The 20,098-nt window shown below is 34.4% G+C and overlaps 5 protein-coding genes and 1 long non-coding RNA gene across 14 annotated transcripts in view; 4 read left to right on the forward strand and 2 right to left on the reverse strand.

The window, feature by feature from the left end:
• The window catches only part of LOC145910562 (protein scribble homolog), a 40,443-nt gene extending 36,828 nt beyond the window's left edge, over positions 1 to 3,615 (reverse strand). For all 8 annotated transcript variants that reach the window (XM_082997729.1, XM_082997734.1, XM_082997736.1 and 5 more), the window contains exons 1-7: positions 3,475 to 3,615; positions 3,247 to 3,370; positions 2,992 to 3,109; positions 2,816 to 2,894; positions 2,412 to 2,501; positions 1,820 to 2,015; positions 1,222 to 1,366 (exon numbers count right to left, since the gene is read on the reverse strand). In XM_082997729.1, the coding sequence (XP_082853855.1) occupies positions 1,222 to 1,366; positions 1,820 to 2,015; positions 2,412 to 2,501; positions 2,816 to 2,894; positions 2,992 to 3,109; positions 3,247 to 3,370; positions 3,475 to 3,521 (799 nt within the window). In that variant the 5' untranslated portion in view covers positions 3,522 to 3,615. The remainder of the gene's footprint in view (positions 1 to 1,221; positions 1,367 to 1,819; positions 2,016 to 2,411; positions 2,502 to 2,815; positions 2,895 to 2,991; positions 3,110 to 3,246; positions 3,371 to 3,474) is intronic.
• Positions 3,616 to 4,413: 798 nt separating this feature from the next.
• Positions 4,414 to 6,768, forward strand: LOC145910840 (serine/arginine-rich splicing factor 7-like). Of its 2 annotated transcripts, none has more exons than XM_082998049.1 (4): positions 4,414 to 4,690; positions 4,863 to 5,051; positions 6,063 to 6,203; positions 6,482 to 6,768. In XM_082998049.1, exons 1-4 carry the CDS (start codon positions 4,497 to 4,499, stop codon positions 6,633 to 6,635), a joined length of 678 nt encoding a protein of 225 aa, XP_082854175.1. In that variant the 5' UTR covers positions 4,414 to 4,496; the 3' UTR covers positions 6,636 to 6,768. The 2 variants fall into 2 exon arrangements, with proteins under 2 accessions (XP_082854175.1, XP_082854174.1); XM_082998048.1 differs by having other exon boundaries at positions 4,418 to 4,690; positions 6,476 to 6,768.
• A 344-nt stretch (positions 6,769 to 7,112) lies between these two features.
• On the forward strand, positions 7,113 to 9,834 carry LOC145912116 (trans-1,2-dihydrobenzene-1,2-diol dehydrogenase-like). Its single transcript, XM_082999532.1, has 6 exons — positions 7,113 to 7,214; positions 7,318 to 7,429; positions 7,496 to 7,659; positions 8,800 to 8,879; positions 9,294 to 9,406; positions 9,725 to 9,834. The coding sequence occupies exons 1-6, from the start codon at positions 7,113 to 7,115 to the stop codon at positions 9,832 to 9,834; spliced, it is 681 nt and encodes a 226-aa protein (XP_082855658.1).
• Positions 7,946 to 12,398, forward strand: LOC145911076 (trans-1,2-dihydrobenzene-1,2-diol dehydrogenase-like). Its single transcript, XM_082998322.1, has 12 exons — positions 7,946 to 8,041; positions 8,800 to 8,879; positions 8,992 to 9,120; positions 9,244 to 9,406; positions 9,725 to 10,357; positions 10,446 to 10,557; positions 10,610 to 10,773; positions 10,907 to 11,075; positions 11,205 to 11,284; positions 11,408 to 11,536; positions 11,696 to 11,861; positions 12,022 to 12,398. The coding sequence occupies exons 5-12, from the start codon at positions 10,250 to 10,252 to the stop codon at positions 12,132 to 12,134; spliced, it is 1,041 nt and encodes a 346-aa protein (XP_082854448.1). The 5' UTR covers positions 7,946 to 8,041; positions 8,800 to 8,879; positions 8,992 to 9,120; positions 9,244 to 9,406; positions 9,725 to 10,249; the 3' UTR covers positions 12,135 to 12,398.
• Positions 12,399 to 12,759: 361 nt separating this feature from the next.
• LOC145911395 (trans-1,2-dihydrobenzene-1,2-diol dehydrogenase-like) lies at positions 12,760 to 16,217 on the forward strand. The gene is made up of 8 exons (XM_082998714.1): positions 12,760 to 12,973; positions 13,054 to 13,165; positions 13,581 to 13,744; positions 14,089 to 14,260; positions 14,509 to 14,588; positions 15,028 to 15,156; positions 15,457 to 15,622; positions 15,914 to 16,217. Exons 1-8 carry the CDS (start codon positions 12,875 to 12,877, stop codon positions 16,024 to 16,026), a joined length of 1,035 nt encoding a protein of 344 aa, XP_082854840.1. The 5' UTR covers positions 12,760 to 12,874; the 3' UTR covers positions 16,027 to 16,217.
• Positions 16,218 to 16,978: 761 nt separating this feature from the next.
• Positions 16,979 to 19,389, reverse strand: LOC145911716 (uncharacterized). Its single transcript, XR_014403257.1, has 3 exons — positions 19,266 to 19,389; positions 18,462 to 18,590; positions 16,979 to 18,384 (listed from the first exon to the last, which is right to left on the reverse strand). It is a non-coding gene; the product is annotated as an uncharacterized LOC145911716 (long non-coding RNA).
• Positions 19,390 to 20,098: the final 709 nt, after the last annotated feature.

The following is a 20,098-nucleotide window of genomic DNA, read 5'->3' on the forward strand; positions in this document are numbered from 1 at the left end:
GTTGTACTGAGTGTGCTTCACAAATATAAGCAATATAAATGTGGTATAGTTATGAATTGTTTCTATCGTTACTTAAAACTAAATTACACAGTTTTTAATAAATTTTACACTCAACTTACATTTACACATAAAAAATGATAGACTTTGTGTTATAAGAAATGCATTGTAGGAACAGTGCCATCAACACTTTTCGTGAAAGAGGATATTTACTAAACTAAATCACTGAGTTTGTAAGAAAGGAAAGTAACAATATTGGAGGGAGGCCAATTTGTGTCACAAGGGACACAATCATGGCCACAGATAATGATGTTCTATAAGCAAGTGCAGGTAATAGGTCCGTGAAATGGTTGGTGTTATGCCATGGTGGATATGAACTAACATGTTTCAACCCACACATGAAACACAACATGTAAGCAAACTATACTCTATACATATTTGAAAAGGTATTCATACTATCGCAATTGCAATGTGACCACAGTGAATATAAATGTATGAAAGTGTTTCAGACTTGGTTTGTTGGTAATTGCCAGGAAAACTATGTTTGAAAATTTGTTTCCTGTTGTCTTCAGTTGGTCAAATACCGTTTTCAGTGAAAGATACATATATACCTGTTTTTTTGAATATTTCTGTTTTGTTATTAGTGTGTATTTTCGGTATCTTGCGATTACTCACTTTAAATTAAAACAAACCATTAAACATTTGAGTACAGATAAAAAAATGTCAATATGTATGATTCATGCAACACAACTAGTTAGTGGCAAATGTATTGATGGCAGCTTTTGACATTTGCGCACATGTTTCTGAGCTAAGTTGGCAGTCTGTCACCATGCATGTCATATGATGCCCCTTTTTGCAGCAAATCATTTGCATGCAGCGGTTGTACACCCTAACACAGTTCTAGGAAGATTTAAAGGTTTAGTTTTGCGTGTTTGGTCACAAACATTCATGGTCATAAAACTGGACTTGGAAAGTCACACATGCAAATACACAGGGCACCACCACTGCAACTAGAATTGCTACTTGGGGCAATTCTGCACTGTAAATATATTTTTGAGCATTGTCACAAACAATGAAATGCATCCCTGACTCTATTGTTGTTGGTTGGGTTGTTTTGAAACCAAAAAAAGCATATTTACTAAACCTTTCATTAATATATTTCTACGAAATCTATGCAACAATTTATGTTAAAACCATTTGTTGCAAAATTTGATATTGGCTTACCAATTGTGTCCGGTAGAAACTCAATAAAATTGTGTGAAAGAGTTAAATCAGTAATGGAGCTTAGTTGGCCAACACTTTCTGGTACAGCTTCCAATTTGTTTTCGCTGATGTCAAGACACACAAGGTTATTCAGTTTTCCAATACTCTGAAATGATATTAGTAATCTGTAAAAACCTTATTCATTGAAAGCATATGCAAACACTAAAACAGATATGTTTCAAATTCAAATGCACATATATTTATTGGAACCAAATTCACATGAACGAAAATATGGTTTAGAAAGGTTTTATGTAAAGACTAGTTTTCCAGTTAGTTAATTATTAAACAAAGGTGACATATTCTCTGGAAATAGGGAGTATAACTGATGTAGTCAAGGACATAATTTTGCCACTGTAGCTCGTAATATTGACAGATTATATTGAGCTGTGTTGTTTGTATCACAACTCTTTAGACAAGTCTACACTCCTAGAATATTACCATGCTGCTTCATGAAGTAGCAGCCTATTATTTGCATACGGTGTACTAAACAACTGTACCCCTGTATACAAGGCACATATTTACAAGCTATCACCAATCAAACAAAACAATACTAGGTTACCTCAGGCAAGACGGTGAGGTGGTTGCCATCAAGCCATAATTCCCTCAAGCTTTTCAGTTTGTTGATGCTGTCGGGCAGATCTTCTAATTCGTTATTTCCCAAATCCAGTTGTTCGAGCACCACTATTTCACATAGGTTATACGGTACAGTCTGAAGAAGGTTTTCGCGACACTCCAATGTCTGCAATTTTGTGAGTCTGAGAAAACAAAAGTAATATGGCTTAAAAAAAAAACAATAAAAATAATTTAAATCTAAAAGAATAGAAAAAAACATTTTATGACCAACATCTTCAAACACAAACATTGTTGGAGCTTTGGTAATCAGCTTTTCTAATTTTGAGACAAACAAAGAAAATTGTTATTAACTAACTCAACCCGTTGTTAACTAACTCCTAGGGTGAATTGGTTTTGACTGCATATGTTACATTTTACAATGGTGCTTCAATATTTTAGTGTGCAATGCACTTGCAAAACCTCACAGCACTTTGCTACTATTTTTCCTAAAAAACTCCAATTAACTAACCAGGCCATAGTGTTCCACAATTGGAAAACCTTGAGTATAAAGTGATTTATAACTTGTTGCAATTACTTACTGTCCGACATCTTGGGGTAGACGAACTAGAGATATGTCGTTGACATTGAGGTGTTTAAGGTTTATCAGTTGGCAAAGCCCGTCGGGTAATCTACAATGTAAAGCTTTTTAACACAAATGATACCATACTGTAATTTGTATATACAATATCCATGCCCTTATTGCCAATTAATATGTGTGTACAAAATCATATTAGGATAAAATTTTTCTTTCTCTGCCATAACATGTTAAAAAATATAAATTTTAATAAAAATGGCGTATCTGTGTGCCTGCTAGTCTACCAGCTAGCATGTGCCACGGTCACCAGCTGCACTCATGAGACCTTACAGGTCGAAACAGTGTGTACACCTGTCTGCAGTTTCTCATTGACTATTATGGCTCTTTTGAGCATATAATATGACGTACTTTGTTAAGGGATTTCCACTCAAATCAAGAACTTCCATCGATTTACAAAACTTTATTGTTTCGGGTATTTCTGCCAGGTCTGGAAATATACAAAAAAAAATCATTTTCAAATAAAACTTTATCGTTATTTTAAGTTCATTATGATTGTATGACACCAAGCAATTAACTGAACTTACCATTGCGACTGATGTCAAAATCGACGAGATAAACAAAGTTGGCAACATCTTGAGATAAAATCTGTATTTCGTTGTCACTCAGTCCAAGCTTGCGTATTTTGGCCATGCGAAAAAATGTCTGCACAAGCAACATTTGTTACTAACACATGTAAAACTAATGGGAATAATACTACATGATGCCAACAAATGTACTTTAAGAACAGTATTTATCTTGAAGCCTTTGTTTTTGACTGGTTTTTAATATGACTAAACAACCTTTGGTAGGTCCTTAATCTGGTTGGAGTCCAGGAGCAGTTCTTCCAGGCTCCTTCCATACCTGAGAACATCTTCAGGAACAACGAACAGAGAGCAGTGTCTCTTATCAATGGAATCAACTTGCCTGCAACAAAATATGATTATTTGAAAAAAATATTTATTGGAACAAAATAAATTCAAATGAAACAATCAGTAAAAAAGATGTTGAATAAAAATTTTAAAACTAACCTGTTGCAACGAAAACTGGGAAAGCATTTCCACAGACGAATAGGCATTTTTCCTGTCTGAAGATTAGAGTAAAATATCCTTGTAAGTGCAAATAAGTTTTAAGTGCCTAGCAAGCATCAAGTTCAAGGAGGGGCATGGTCTAAACACAAGTTAAAAATACCAATGTAAAACATATAAATAATAAACGTTATTTAACGAGGAATACTGCCTGAAAAAGTAGGCTGTATATTTTGTGTTATGTAAAGGCTAAGTAACTAAACTTCAGGGCATATCATCATCGACATTGTTATTCGAATTAGAAACTACAATACCGCAAAGTAACAACAGGTGATCTGATGGACATTTAAACTTTCCTTTCGCGCCAACCCACACAATTTCTACACATATTTTCAAAACAACAACAACCGCCACCATTTACGTATTCATTCGCTTTCTGGTGTTCAGCGTTCTTCTCATCAACAGAAATCGTATGGCTGTATTAACGTGGGGGCGCGGTTGCTCAACTTTATATCACAAAAAATATTGAAACACATGAAGTTCGACAAAATTGCAAAAACATGTTGCAAATTTTTCAGTTTTAAATTGTTAAAGGCAATACTACCTGTTATATTTTGCTCAAATAGTTGTTTTCACACCCTTTTTTGGAGTTGATGTATCAAAAAGTAATACCTACAGTAATTTAAACATCTGATTTTACAAAATCTGATTAAATGCGTTTGTCCATGTTTAATTTAGCTGATAATTTATTTCCTAATTTCATCTTTTGGTTAAGAGTTTCATTACCCTATTTGACAAATAAAATCTGCGCGCCATTAGCTGTTAGTCACGTGATTGGTATCCTCAAGCCAAATCTTTGGGTCACGTGATTAAATGGCTGTGTCGTTCCTCATTTTAGTTAGTGCGAGCGTGCCTTTGTAGATATTTCCTCGCTCTGCAGTTGCAAAAATAACACGTTTGGTTGAATTGTGTTTGCAGCAGACTTTTGTCATTTTTAATATTTTGTGCAAACGGGATAAACCAAAATGTCGCATCGCGATACCAAGGTTTATGTTGGGAATTTGTCTTCGAGTACGACACGTGGCGATCTTGAGTACGAATTCGAGTATTATGGACGTCTTATAAACGTTTGGGTGGCAAAAAGTCCGCCTGGATTTGCATATGTGGAATTCGAGGATTACCGCGATGCTGAAGATGCCATTAAGGGGTTGGATGGCAGGTGGGGTTTGGGAGAAATTTGCCTGCTAATGCATAATTTTGTAGCAAATTGATTAACAAATACTTGAATGCAGTATCACATTAAGCAAAAATATTATCTGTTAACTATATATTACAGTGTTAGCTACTTAAAATAACTTCTAACTTAATAAGGTCACTGTTTGCTTTTACAGAGAGTTACAAGGTCGACGCATTAGAGTGGAGTGGTCTCACGGAGGGCCACGTGGTCGAGAGTCATTTGGTGTGAGCGGCGGCGGCCGTGGCAGACGATCTTTTCATCCAAGTGATAGATGCTACAATTGTGGGGAATCGGGACACTATGCTTATGACTGTGATCTATATCATCGACGCAACTCCAGAAGGTTTGCTATGCGAAACACCTTTACTGTTGCTCTTTTTAGTTTAGTTTTAAACGCAGCAGTATTCGTAAATGTCCAATGGAAATTAACCAGTTTTTGTCATTGAATTAAATATGTTGTAAAACCGAACACTCTTTCTGATCTGGTTACCAGCTTTTGTCATCACTCAATGCTTTTGGCACTTTTTATAAAAAATGACTTTTTAGCTTGGTTAAGGTATTGTATTACTTTTCTACTTACAGAAGTGTTTCTGCATGTTTATTTATAAAGTTTTACACTTCCAATTTCATATAATTGTTTTGGCAACGCATAGTTTTTGTTCTGTGCAGAATAATGTTGAAACTTCTCCTTTGTAGTTTGGTACACATTTTTATCCCATTGTGCATGTTGCCATTTGGTCGGTGGTCCAAGAATGGTTAAATAGCTTTATATGTACTTGCCCCTGTCTCATTCAGGGCTTAGAGTTTTTCGATCTTCGAGATTTTACGAGAAAGATTGGAGAGTGATTTGGAGAATTTGAGACTTGAGATTCACTCCACTGCTTGACTGACACAGAGAACTTCAGAACTGCCGTGTTAGACTTAACCGTGACTACCTGTGTTCTCTATAAGTCATTTCATGTTTGGCAAAAACAACTCAAATTGGCATGTAAACTTTTCATGCAAGTACACAGTTACTAATTAGGTAAACAAAACCAAAGCAAAACTGTGTCCACTTGTTTTAAATAGCAAACCAGTAAAGATTCCTCTTTAAAATGGTGTCTGATTTAAAGTTTATCAATTCTAAAACAAACTTGCATTACACTAAGTTGCGCTGAAATGTTCCTGTTAGTTTTAAAAGGGTTAATAAGACTGACTTATCCCTGCAGTAAAAAACAAAATGCCTCAAAATTGCTTATGGGGGAAGTTACATGTAAAAGCAATACAGATGAATTAGGAAAAAGTTTTAGGATAGGCAAATTGGGTTGTGATTTAACATTCAATTGATTTTAACTCGAAACTTCGCGTATTTTAGTAGCCGCAGAAGAAGATCCTATTCGAGATCAAGATCCCGATCCAGGTCTCGTACTCCACGAAGAAGAAGAAGATCAAGAAGCAACTCCAGGTCAAGAAGTCGCTCACCAAGACGCAGAAGCCCATCGAAGAGCAGATCTAGGTGTGTTTACTTTGAACTCAATCCTACTAATATAAACATTATTGTCAAGTTTTTTTGTGCTTTTTAAAATTTATCTGTCTGTTGCTGGTATACGGTCAATTAGATTCATACAGCATCTAGTCTACAAGCAACTTGTTTGGTCACAAACCACCCTTGTCATTTACGTACTTGGAACTTAATCTGTCTTTAGCCCATGAGTATTTGTTTTTGTCGTAAAATGACATGTAGCATAGCTTTGAAAATATTGTTTTTTTCCTGTTGCAATATGTAAGATCCAGATCTCGAGGAAGACGATCTCGTTCTGACTCCAGAGGCAAGCGATCTGGCAGTGAGTCCAGAAAACGCAAGTCAAGAGATTCTTCCGAGGAGAAAGTTCAGAATGGTGACCGAAGCCCATCAAGATCCCGTTCCAGGTCGCGATCTCGTTCCTAAAATCTACATCTCAAAAAGAGAAAAAAAGTTCACATCTCTATGGGCCAACTTGCGAAAACAACCATCGAAACATTTTGAGAATAAATTTCTTGTGATTTTAAAGCTGTCTTTGTTTTATTTCCAAACCTTACATTTTACTTGTGAATTCCTGATTCAACGATTTTTTTAGGGATAAACGAATGTAAATCTTGTACATCCAGTGTATGTGTGTAAATACTCATCGCCTGAAGATTTTGTAATACAATCTGAAAAAACGACGATAACGAACGAGTGTTGGTTGCTGTTGCAATACGGGTTGAGGAAGACAAGCAGATTTTGATTAGATTGACAGCTCTGGTATACGGTGATTGTTAAATTATTTCTAGCCGCTTTCCCCGTGTTCATGCAACACTCCTTCCGGCGTTTCAAACCAATAAGGCATGTAAACTGTTTGTTTTGGTCAAACACGAAACATTCGTGGCTTGTTGAGATATCACGATGTCGGAATGCGAGGTTCTGCGGTGGGGCATTTGCTCAGCCGGAAAAATATCCAACGATTTTGTTTCGTGTTTGAATTCTCTTCCCCGCTGGGAGCATAAAGTAAGTAATTAAGTGCAAGTCATTTGAGGGTTTCCGTTACTTCGCAATTCATCTATATTTAGGTTTGTTTTATATGCAAGAATTGTTATATATTTTCCATCAGGTAGCATCTGTTGCTGCAAAAAGTCTGGAAAGTGCAAAGAAATTTGCAGAGGCTCATAACATTGAAAATGCATATGGAAGTTATGAGGAACTTGCTAAAGACTCGAGCGTTGGTATGGGGAAAAATGCCTTCCATACATATACCTTACATACTAAAACAATTCTACTTCTTGTTAAAGATATTGTGTACATTGGAGTTATTCACCCATACCACTATTCATCAGCAAAGTTAATGCTGGAAGGAGGGAAACATGTTTTGTGTGAAAAGCCTTTGTGCATGAATGTTGGTGAAACGAAGAGCTTGCTGGAACTTGCAAAGTCCAAGGAACTTTTCTTGATGGAGGTTAGATTTAGGATATATTTAATCTAAAAGAATTTAACGTAAACTTTTTTTAACCCCTTTAAAATATGTTAGACAATACCTAATTGAGCATTTTGTGTTGTACTATTCATATTTGTTTATTGATATGGAAAATTTTTGCTAATTAATCACAATCTTAAGTATTGGGCTAAAATGTTACATTTTTTATAATATTTTTTTTATAATTATCCTTAGGGAATCTGGACTCGTGCATTTCCTGCAGTCAAAAAGGTTTAAGAGTTAATAAAGAATGGTGCAATTGGGAAAGTTCAGCACTTCCGTGCCAATTTATGTTTATCGCCCGAAAACATTCCACCAAGGTGCACTGAAAAGGAATTGGGTGGGGGTGCCACCATGGACATAGGTACAAACTTTTGTTTGGTTTGATATGTGGAAAAATATATGATTGTTTTCACTTCAAAACGTGGATAACAGAACATGTCTTTATATTAATTTTGTATCAACATTTCAGATATCTATCTCATAAACCAGTGATTCTTAACCTTTTTTTCTATCACGCCTCCCTTTAGTAACGGCCTTGTGCCTTAACACCCCCCAAACTGTAAATAGGTTTCATACCAAAAGCAATTGTGTTTTTGTCGATCTACATAAATAAGCTAGCTAGCTAAACACTGCAACACAATAAAAACATGTATTAAATCAATTTAGGCTTACTTATTTAACTAAAAAATTACGGGACCAATACACAGTTTGTGATGAAACAGATAAATAACCACAAAAGGTATTTTGTGATGCAATGGTTTATTTGTGACATGACAGTAACTTCACTGCACAGTCTGGTTTTTCAAATAAAGTACAAGATTTTTGTTCCGAAATTGTTCAAAAAATATGACTGACAGCATAGGACATTATATTCACTACAAAAAATGAAGTTTTGGTATAGAGCTTGCGCCCCCCAGGGTGGGCCCTCCAGTTAAGAGCCACTGTCAAAAAAACAATGTCAAAAAACCAACTTGCATCGTCCACCACACCATTTTACACCCCACATCAAATGATGTACTATTTTTTTAATATATTAGATATTTTTATTCTGTGGATATGTGTTTGCACAATGTTCTTTTTTTAAGGAAAAGCATACAAAACAGCTTTTGTTATGTACAGGTATATATGCTATTCAATGGGCTCAACTTGTATTTCGTGAAAAGCCAATCTGCCAAACTACCTGTGGATATTTATGGAAGGTACAATTATATTGAAAATACAAAAATTCAAATTTTCAAAAATCAACCTAAATACAGGGTCCAATATAAAAATTAATTCTGTAATATTTGAATTTTTTCCTATTCAATGCAGTCTGGAACTGATGCTGAGTCTCACACTATCCTGAAATACAGTAATAACCGCCATGCAATTCTTAGTTATGGATTTACATTCGCTGGACCTTGTGATGCAATAATTTGTGGCACAGAAGGATGCATTAAAGTAAGTTCTGTGTATGCGTCAACAGACACACAGCTATGTTGGGTCTGCAACAATAAACCTAATAAATATAATTGTGTATTTACCAATCTATCCAGACAACCTTTACATGAAAAATCCGTTTAGATTTGTGAACCATGTTGGGCACCTGAAAAACTAGTGCTATGCAAAAATAGCCAAGAAGGAGAATATATTTATAAAAATCCAGAAATAAACACCAAATTTAACTTCCGCAATGGGGCAGGAATGGTATTTGAGGCAATGGAAGTAAGAAAATGTATTTTAAATGGTGAGTTTAGGTCTGGATATTTTTAAACGTGCTGTTAAACCTATTTATACAACAATCTCCAAAAACATTGATTTTTCTGGCCACAATTCTGTATTTATGCAAAGTCAACAGATTAACAATATAAAGTGAAAAATTTCCCAATAAAATAAGACAAAAAATGCCTAACTACATTTACAACAGTTCTTGTTAAAATGTTGTGGTATATAGCTGTAATTTTAGTAATTTTATATTAGTAATTTGAAACTTAATTCAGCAAGGCAGGAGGTGTATAACTTGTAATGGCTAAATTTAATACATTTTTGCAATAAAAATTTGTAGGGCTCAAAGAAAGTCCACTTGTAACATCTGAAATGAGTTTGGAAATTGCTGAAATCATGCAAAAATCAAGAGAACAACTTGGTTACACGCTGCCTCAAGACAAGCAATAATGAATGTGGTTCACCTATAGAATAATTTAAGCAGTGTTTGCACTGCCATAAAATAGTAAATTGAGATATGTTGCCAAATAAAACAGCTTGATTTGTTTTTGTATACCATTTTACAAAGCTTTTTACATTTTGGATAAGTGTCCAAATTCTTTGCAAACATATTTTATGCAAGCTCTTGAACATGAACCGGTTTAACACCATCCAAACTGAGTGAGTAAACAAAAATCATGCCACTCAGCAAACAACCAGAACAAACATTAACTTGCTTGGTCATTGCTCGACTGCATTGTGACATAGCAATTGTCTTGCTTAGTCATTGCTCGACTGCATTGTGACATAGCAATTGGTTTAATAGTTCCAATCACAAATTGTAGGGTACATTAACTAGAAGTGTGTGGTACTGAGCAACAATAAGATGTCTGTCAAAAGTGGTAAGGTCCTGCGATGGGGCATTTGCTCAACTGGGAAAATCACCCATGATTTTGTTTCCTGTGTGAATGCTCTGCCAGATACAGAGCACAAGGTAGGATTGTTTTGTTGTTGGTACTGAAGCTAATAAAAATGCAGTGATACGTTTTGATTTTAATTATGAGTAAATATAAATTTATTAGATTGTTTCTGTGGCGGCAAGAAATCTTAAAACTGCCCAGGAATTTGCTGACTCTCATAACATCGGAAAAGCCTATGGCAGCTATGCAGAACTTGCCAAAGATACCAACATTGGTAAGAGAGTGAAAAACACTTTTCTTTACACTAGTTACATCACTTTTTTTAGATGTTGTGTACATTGGAGTTATTCACCCATACCACTATTCATCAGCAAAGTTGATGCTGGAAGGAGGGAAACATGTTTTGTGTGAAAAGCCTTTGTGCATTAATGTTGGTGAAACCAAGAGCTTGCTGGAACTTGCAAAGTCCAAAAATCTTTTTCTGATGGAGGTTGACACATTTTAGTTTGGACTAATTTAACTTAGAATAGTGGTACATTATATTTTGACAGTAATTACTGAATTATCCTAGTTACGAATGCAAATGCCTCGAGGTAAAAATGACCCATTTCATCACTTTAAAGGCCATTTGGACGCGTGCATTTCCAGTTGTCACAAAAATGCATGAAGTTATAAAAAGTGGTGTGATAGGAGAAGTTCGACATGTCCGTGCTGGTTTCACACGAAACTTTGGAAAACTACCAGCTAGGTGTAGCGAAAAAAGTTTATCTGGTGGCGCAACAACAGATATTGGTAAGAAAAACAAACATGTCATATTCTTTCATTTAAAACTCGCACTAAAGTATTATATGTTATAAATTAAAGGTTATTTTTGCTAAAACTGATCATATTAGTATATGTTTACATAATGAACTTTCCCAGGTGTGTATCCAGTTCAGTGGGCTCAGCTAATATTTGGTGAAAAGCCTATTAACCAAACAACTACAGGATTCCTCTTAGAGGTATATACAATTGAATTAAACAGTTGGTCCCAAACATGTTTTTGTGTAAAAAAAACAATAGGTCTACAATTGTGCACTATACACACATGGGAAATCTCAAGCTGCATACTTACTTATTTGTAGTCTGGAGCTGATGCTGAATCACATATTATTCTGGAATACAGCGATAACAGAAGAGCTGTACTGACCAACTCCTATTTGTTTTGGGCTCCCAGTGAAGCAATAATTTGTGGAACAAAGGGTTACATTAAAGTAAGTTTACAAATCTTCACATTTTCCTGGTAGTTTTTGTGATCTTAAAACACACTGCTGGAGATTTTGTTTGGTATTTTTTTGTAATAAAAAGTTGTGCAAAACATTTTTGTTTTTTTTGTAAAAAAAGCACGATACTGAACAAATTTGTTTTTACAGATATGTGATCCTTGTTGGTGTCCCCAGAAAATGATACTAAACATCAACGGCAAAAAAGAAGAGGAATTTTTCTTTGATCTGCCAAAAATAGATGGCAAAATGAGTTTTGACAATGGTGAAGGTATGACATATGAAGCCAAAGAAGTTAAAAACTGTATTATGAAAGGTGGGTTTGCTTTTGTAAGACAGAAAATTTATGCCTTCTTTGAGATATTCAGTTAAAACTAATAACAATAACACATTATCATTAGTTTGTTTTTTCCTATGTAAGAAAGCAATTATGTAACAGCAGGATTTTATAATCTGCTACATTGTTTTAAAACAAGGCCTCACTGAGAGTCCATTGGTAACATTCAAAATGACTTTGGAAATTGCTGAAATTCTGCAACGGGCAAGAGAACAATTGGGATATAAGTTGCCTCAAGATGATCAATATTGAAATTTGACCAAAAAACTCTATCACAGCTGACTGTTTTAATTGCGTAATTCAATGTGATGGGTATCACAATGTTTTCTTGCAAGTGAAAAAAAATCAAAATTCTAATTTCTCCATTTTTGTTACAAATAACTACTCAAAATGTTAAACACAACTTTAAACATACTATAAATCTAGTTTTTCAGAAAATAAAAATGTAAACTGAAAAATTTAAAGCCTATAATATGCTTTTTGAAAGACATAAATGTTGTGTTATATAAAGTTGCACTTGCCCCAGCCATAATCTTTTGCCAATAAACAATATCTCTGTACTTTGTTTTGATATTTTCGTCATAGCAAATTTACGAGGTCAGGATACAACTTTGTTTGGGAACCATGATATAGTGTTTCGTGGGATGAGCATTAAAATAAGATAAATGTTACAATTAAGGCTGTATATCTTGTGGGTAAAGCTTCCATGTGCGAAGTAACATCTCGTTTAATTTTTTGACGCAATGTTAGAATGTGGTGCCTGGTTAAGAGTTTCAAACGATCGAAAGTACTCCATCAACAAAGACAACGCAGGAGATAGCGTTGTAAAATGAACAGACTTTAGGTTTTTCATAAACGCAATGGAGCAGAACGTCAAGATGACCTTTCGCCAATCACGTTTAGGTAAATTTCTGGACTTCCCCCATATAGAAACACCGGCGTCCGATTTAATTATTACGTAACGTTGCTACAAGCTATATTTTGTCGCAACTATGGTTGCAAAAGTTCTGCATTGGGGCATTTGTTCGGCTGGAAAGATTTGCCACGACTTTGTTTCTGGCCTTCAATCTCTTCCTGCAGACGAGCATAAGGTGTTTATACTACTACCTGAACTGTGTGCTTTTCTTGTGGTTTTTAGTTAACATATCTGTCTTAAATTTTTGTGCATAAGGTAGTGGCAGTAGCTGCAAGAAGCCTCAAAAGTGCCCAGGAATTTGCAGGGTCACACAACATTGAAAAGGCATACGGAAGCTACGCTGAACTCGCCGAGGATTCCAACGTTGGTTTGTGCATTTCCTTCTTTTGTATTTGCCCATACCAAAACAGATTACTCACAACCAAAACATTTGTTCCTATTAATTGCACTTGTATTCAAGGAGCATGAATTGTAAGTATTTAAGGAGCATCCATTTAAACACCTCCCTTTTTGAAACATCCCGAACTGCTCCCTGAAGAAGTTATTGTTTGAAAATGCCACTCCATTTATTTTGCGATGTGAAACCTGATGCAAAAACATCAGTTTCTGAAGATTTAATTTATGCTCAAAATGTTAAATATAACTTTATTTTAACCTGATATGAGTAGCATAACAGGTGTGACCACAAAATGCTGAACTGCCTATTTTTCTCCATGATCCACATTTACTGATAAATGGCCCACTTTGAAAACCATTGTTTAAGAAAGTCAATTTTTGTTTAGATGTTGTTTATGTTGGATCCATTCACCCTTATCATTATTCTGCTGCCAAACTTATGTTAGAAGCTGGTAAACATGTCCTATGTGAAAAGCCATTGTGTGTAAATGTGGCAGAAACAAAAAGCTTGTTGGATTTTGCCAAGTCGAAGAAACTTTTTCTGATGGAGGTGATAATATGAACAAATGGCATTGTGTGAAAGATTGAGTAAATTTTAAAGCTCTTTTGGTAAAGGAAATTATTTATTTGGTCAATGTTTCAGTAGCCATACAGTCAACCTTCTTCTGGACAAAGTGTGTGAATGTAACACAGTAAATATAAATAACCGCAAAAAAAAACTGAAAAAAGGGGGTTGGAAGTGGAAGGACAAAACACAGAAAAGGTGTAAGCAACAAAAATAATTTTAGTTAAATAGTTTTCTTTGCCAGATAAGCTTTAAAATTGACTAAATATTATGCCCGGTTGCACCAGAAGCAAGTTGTGTGAAAGGTTTTGAATGACATTTCACTGCAGGCGATATGGAGTCGCACATTCCCACTGTACCAAAAACTAACTGAAACAATAAAACGGGGTGATATTGGAGAAGTGCGTCATGTTCGTGCAAGCTTCATCAGGTACAACATTGAGCGATTAAACACACGAAGCCGAGAAATTAATTTAGCTGGAGGAGCATTGTTGGATATTGGTAAGTATTCATTTTTGTTGTAAATATTCATTAGGTGTATTTCAACACACAGGAACAAACCTTTATAATCTGACCGCAGTAATCGCTGCAGTGTATGGTTAAGACCCCAATTTTTCATTGTTTTAAGTCATTTATAATCTGATTCTGACATTAAAACCATTTTGTGTGCAAAAATATATTGGTCATACTCCTATTCTTTGGCAAATATTGAATTATGTACATGACACCCATTATACTGTGTTTGATAGGAATATACACTGTTCAGTTTGCGCAGCTAATATTCAGTGAAGAACCAATCAGTCAAACCACGTCTGGATATCTCTTGGAGGTAGGTTGAAATAAGTTTCCAAAAATGCTTTTTCAAAAAAGAGCAATACAGTATAATGTAAAGGATATGGAAGTCTTTCGCATGTGTATTTAGCACAAGTTGTTGTCAAGCTGCACCAATGAGATTAGGTTTAAACAACGGCCCTGTCCGCACCTCACTTGCAACATAATTGCTGATAAACGGAAAACACCTTTGCCAAATTTAAAATTAGAAATAATTTTTGATATATATATATAGTGGAGCAACAAGTCTCTGATTCACTATATACACCAAATAAAGTAGTTTGCTTCGCAGATAAATAAAAATTACCTAAGTGAGGGCTAGATCCCTCTACAGATATTAAGCAAGTCCTAGTTTTTTGCTATCTAATTTAAACTTTTACACCAAAAATAAATAAAGTGTTAAGTTTGTTTTGTTTATTTCATGCCTTCTCCTTCAGACTGGAGTCGATTGCGAGTCTCACATTACTTTGGAGTACAGTAAAAAGCGACGAGCAGTGTTAAGTTCATCATTTTCCATCAATGGTCCTTCTGAAGCTGTGGTGTGTGGAAGTAAAGGCTACATAAAGGTATGTCACTGACCCATACTTTAGGTTTAAATATGGCATTTGAATAATATAGTATTTGGAGCCCATTTCTGGTATTTGGAAAAGATGGTTATACACATAAATGACAAACATATTTTTCATGTAAAACAACAATTGTGTAAGAACTGGTCTTCATTTGTTTTAACACATCGCCAAATTCTTATTAACTCTATAATTTTTACTATTCAGGAATAAGTCAGTGGGGTAACAATCAGAGTGTGCATTAAAATCTCTATCATTCTGATAAATTACTGTTGTTTTCGTAGCTTTGTTGTTCCCTAGATTTTGGAGCCTTTTTGGTGCCCTGAAAAGATGGTTGTACACATAAATGGCAAAACAGAAGAGGAAGTTGAGTGCAAACTCCCCCCGGCTGATGGTAAACTTAATTTTGTGAACAGCCAAGGGCTGAGGTATGAAGCCATGGAAGTAAGGAAGTGCATTCTTGCTGGTAAGTAGAAAAAATTATTGATTCGTTTCCTTGGAAACAATTTAGTTGGCTTGTTTCAACTTTTTATACTACATTATTAGATTAATTTATCATAGCAGATTACATTATTATGCAGCTTTAATACATTGCTATACTGTGGCGTCTAGAGATTTCGTCGTTTTAAAGATAAAAACAAGTAATTTGATGAATCAGTTTTTGTCAAAACTGCTGTAAGAAAACCAATTGTTGCCATATTTAAATATAAAGTGCCTGTGTAATTAGTTTTGTAAAATCCATTGTTTAATTTTACAGGCCTAACTGAATGTCCCTTGTTGACACATGCCATGTCATTGGAAATAGCTCAGATAGTTCAAAATGCACGGGAAACTCTTGGATACAAATTGCCACAAGATGATGTGTGGTAGGCTATTGTGGTGGTACCAGCACACAGGACTTTTCAGCGCTTACCTTGCATATATGCGATTTTAGTAGCAATTTAATCATAACATGCAATCATAAATTAAATGTTTTGACTAAATTTAATATTTTAAGGTTTATTAATTGCAATAAAAGAGTGTTGTTTGATCAGTAAGAAGCAAGTTTTTGCTCACAGATCTGCAGTTTGTAATGAATAAAATATATCCATTACTATTATTCTATGCGTTTCTAAGTAAGTTCAACACAACAATCATGGGGACAGCTCAATTGGTTGATGTTTAATTCAGAAAATATATTTTGCCCAACAAGACATCAGTTTCTGCAACTTATTTGCTATTCTGCAATACATTTGATTTTATTTGAAGCATTTTGGTTTAGCAGTTACACACAAAGTGGCATGGAGTTTTGTTATTAGCCTGATAAAAGAGCAGATTCAATTTTTTGTGTCGCATGCTTTATGCAAATGCATTCAGTCCTTTCCCAGACTAATTGTTTGGCTGCTAATCAAGTAATTGCATTCAGTGCCACAAAAATAATTAATTAGCTTGTTGTCATATTAAGGCAGTTCATTCCATTAAATGCAATAATGCCCAAATACCTTTTAATGTCACTGACTGTCGTTACATGAAAAATCGCAAATAATGAACAGGTAATCACAAATATATAAAAGTCTCTCCAAACAAAAAAAACATATATTAATTGTCACATTTTGTGAAAATCTTAAAGAATAGTTGGATGAAATTGTTTCCACCGCCATTAGTTAAAAACATCTCTGCTAAGATAATCAATATATTGATTGGATGGCATTTACCTCATGCAAACAGCTCACCAGTCTCACTAACTACCTTTGTCATTGCATTGATAAATCCAATCTATGAAACAATATTTCAAATTTTAATTTTTCTTTCTGCAAAAGCTTTTTTTTATTTCGTTGAACTTACAAACATCAAGTATTGAAAACCAATTTTGAAAATAAATACCAAAAGGCATTTCAGCATTTGCTGAAAGCAGTACTAAGAGATCCAATACCATACAATACTGCAACTTACAAATAACATAACTGTTTTTCCGTCGATCATTAAACAAAATCATGGTAATTATATTACCAAGATACAAATGCCAATGACTTGCACAAAATATACAGGAAATTTGCATAAAAACTAGGCTAGCCATAATCTACTCAAGTGTTGAATTAAAATGACATCGTACACTTGTACGTAGTGTATACATTCTTTGAACATAGTGGGTGAACACGATTTGCAAAAAAACTTTAGTACTTTTCAGTAAGCAAGCTTATAGCTACTAGTAAACACTGCAGACGAAATAAAAGCAAACACACTTGAAGGAACAAACACTTGAAAGTGTAAAATAAAGGAAAACATTAACCTATTTCCATCAAAAAATTACAAACGGTTTAGTGTTTCACAGTTGTTAGCAGGAAATAATTGCACATTTAATAATTACAATTTTGTCAAAAATACGTCTTTTGCAAAGCCAAACAAAGTATTCAGAAAATTGAATTGAAGAATAAGGTTTTGATCTTGAAACATTAACTAATTAAAAACATTTTCAACACGTCAACATTATTTAGAGATAAACATTATCAGAATTTGAATTTTTTTCAACATTATTAACATTCTCCACACAACAGTATCAGGATTATACAAAATTGCCCTATGAAAATTATAATTTGATAAATAGTATCAGTAAACAAAGTATATATCAGTAAATCACATCAATAGAATAAGAAAAAAAGTTCTTGTCTAGTTTCAGTGCTGTGCAATGCGTCTGCCATGAATATGCAATGCGTCTGCCACTAAGTAGTGCAAAGTTGTGACAAGTTTTTTAAAAATGTTACTTGATGTGAGGACACTTTAATTATTTATGAGCAGAACTTTAAAAGATATCGGTTGACCTGTAGGGAGCGTTTTTGGCCACCGAAACTATATAATATGTACAACTGTGCACACAGCTGGCCAAAGTTAGTCATAGAGTACAAAGTACAAACCAAACAAAGTCTATGTAAATAAAGTACCAAGTACAGGTAAATTTGCTCACAAAATGGTTTCATACTGAAAAGGCAAATTCTGTACAGACTTGCCCGGTTACTGTAAAAGTGGCTAACAAATATGTCGCTGGGCAAAAAACACAGAAGCAATGGAACTATATGTTACATGTTCTCATATCGTCTTGAAACTTGAAGGTAATGTAACTTGTCAATGTGTCACAGTAACAACGGTTTCCCAATAAGTGGTGTTCACAGTGAAGTCGATCGACAAAAAATCAGGTAAATTATCCACTGTTTGCTTTATTTGATGAAGTGGTCAGTTTGGGGGACTCTGGTTCTTAATATGCAAATGATTTAATTATTCATAAGATCTTGTAATACTATAAAAAACGGAAATGCAAACTTTTCGCTCACCTTCCTTCACTGCCATTTGTTGTAATTTCTCTGATATGACGTTGGCATGTTTATCATCATCAAATGAAATTTCTGGCACCGCATGGCGTCGACCACTTCTTGTGCTCTGTGTAAAATCCTTCAGTAAATCTGAGAATATATGAAATAAAATTACAAAAATTGCCCCAACTTAATGCAATTTTGATTCTTGCAAAAACATTTTCACACTTGCCAGATCTTGCACTCGTTTACATGCAAACTTACAACAACTACATTTTTAAAAATCAAAAAATACAAACAAAAGGTAAACTACCCAACATGACCAAATACTGTATAAGTATATACCATGTCCCAATATTAAATTTATGACTTGATTTTTTACAACATTATGTTGTTTTTGTGAACAAATACACCATTATTTATGTGAACACAAATTTTGAACAAAAGAGGGCAACAAAACCTCAATTTTTTGTAAAAAAAAACAGGGGCCAAATCTTTATGTATGCATAATATGTTATTATCATATTATCATAGTCTGTTTTGTTCTCAACAGTTCCACATGAGCAGATGGCAAAAAGCAGAAATCAATCAATACATAAATAGATGTAAGAGGTACTCGAATTTGGACCTAACCACATTTTTTTATAAATATCCCAATCTTTTAAGAGTTTCCCAAAAAAATTTAAAAAATGGGATATTTCGATGTTAGGTCTTATTGAAACATATGACAAAACACATAATACCTCAACTACATGCAAAAATGAACAACAGAAGGAATGTTTACAGCAACATTACTTAAAAAACTTATAATTCCTAAAATTTTACCTGCAGCATCTTTTTGCACCTCGGAAGCCATTTTACTCGGAAATACAGAATGTTGTTGGCTAGATGCAGAAACCTAATAACAGTGTCCCATCAAAACCAACCCACATCACTATTGCTAATGTCTGTCAAATACATCAAGGATTTTTTTTGTTTTTTTGAATTTTATGTCAAGCATAAAACAGATTGGAACCTGCATGGTGGAAATTTTTGTTTCAGTGGGTGTTGATCGTACTTGCAGCTATTTCGCTCATTATTTATGCATAAATTATTTAATTGTATTACACAGATTGTTATAAACATTTTTTCTAAACTAAAGCAGCAAACAGAGGGTTCTTGTCACGATAAGTATGACAAATTTTCACATTCCGCAAAAAAACAATTAGCAATCCATTCACATAGAAAAAATATCAGTTCGTCCAAGCAAATTATGAACTTTTCAATGTGGGTTCTTCCTACTCCAGATTGGAAAGTTTGTTTTTTGCACGGAAGATTTTGTTTCGGCGATCGTTAATTGCGTGGACGATCGCAATGTTTTTTGGTATGTTAATGCATTAGCTCATTAATATTGTGCAGATAATTGGTAAATTTTCACATAAGTGTGCGCAGGATTTATCCCCGTCATTTTTTCCGGTCTGGTTGCTACTTACATGTATCTTTTTTGTGTAATGTATAATAGTAAGATCACTAAATATATTGGTGGTTGTTACTATTTTTTTGTAAATATTATGCACTTATTGAAATGGCCAATCCATGTCCATATTATTCGCTGTTTATATAAAAACCAACTATACATGCATTTTCAAAGATTTGGTAATTACCAATCTAATTGTGAA

The sequence above is a fragment of the Ascidia mentula genome, chromosome 8 (genome assembly GCF_947561715.1).
Source record: "Ascidia mentula chromosome 8, kaAscMent1.1, whole genome shotgun sequence".
NCBI classification, from domain to species: Eukaryota; Metazoa; Chordata; class Ascidiacea; order Phlebobranchia; family Ascidiidae; genus Ascidia; species Ascidia mentula.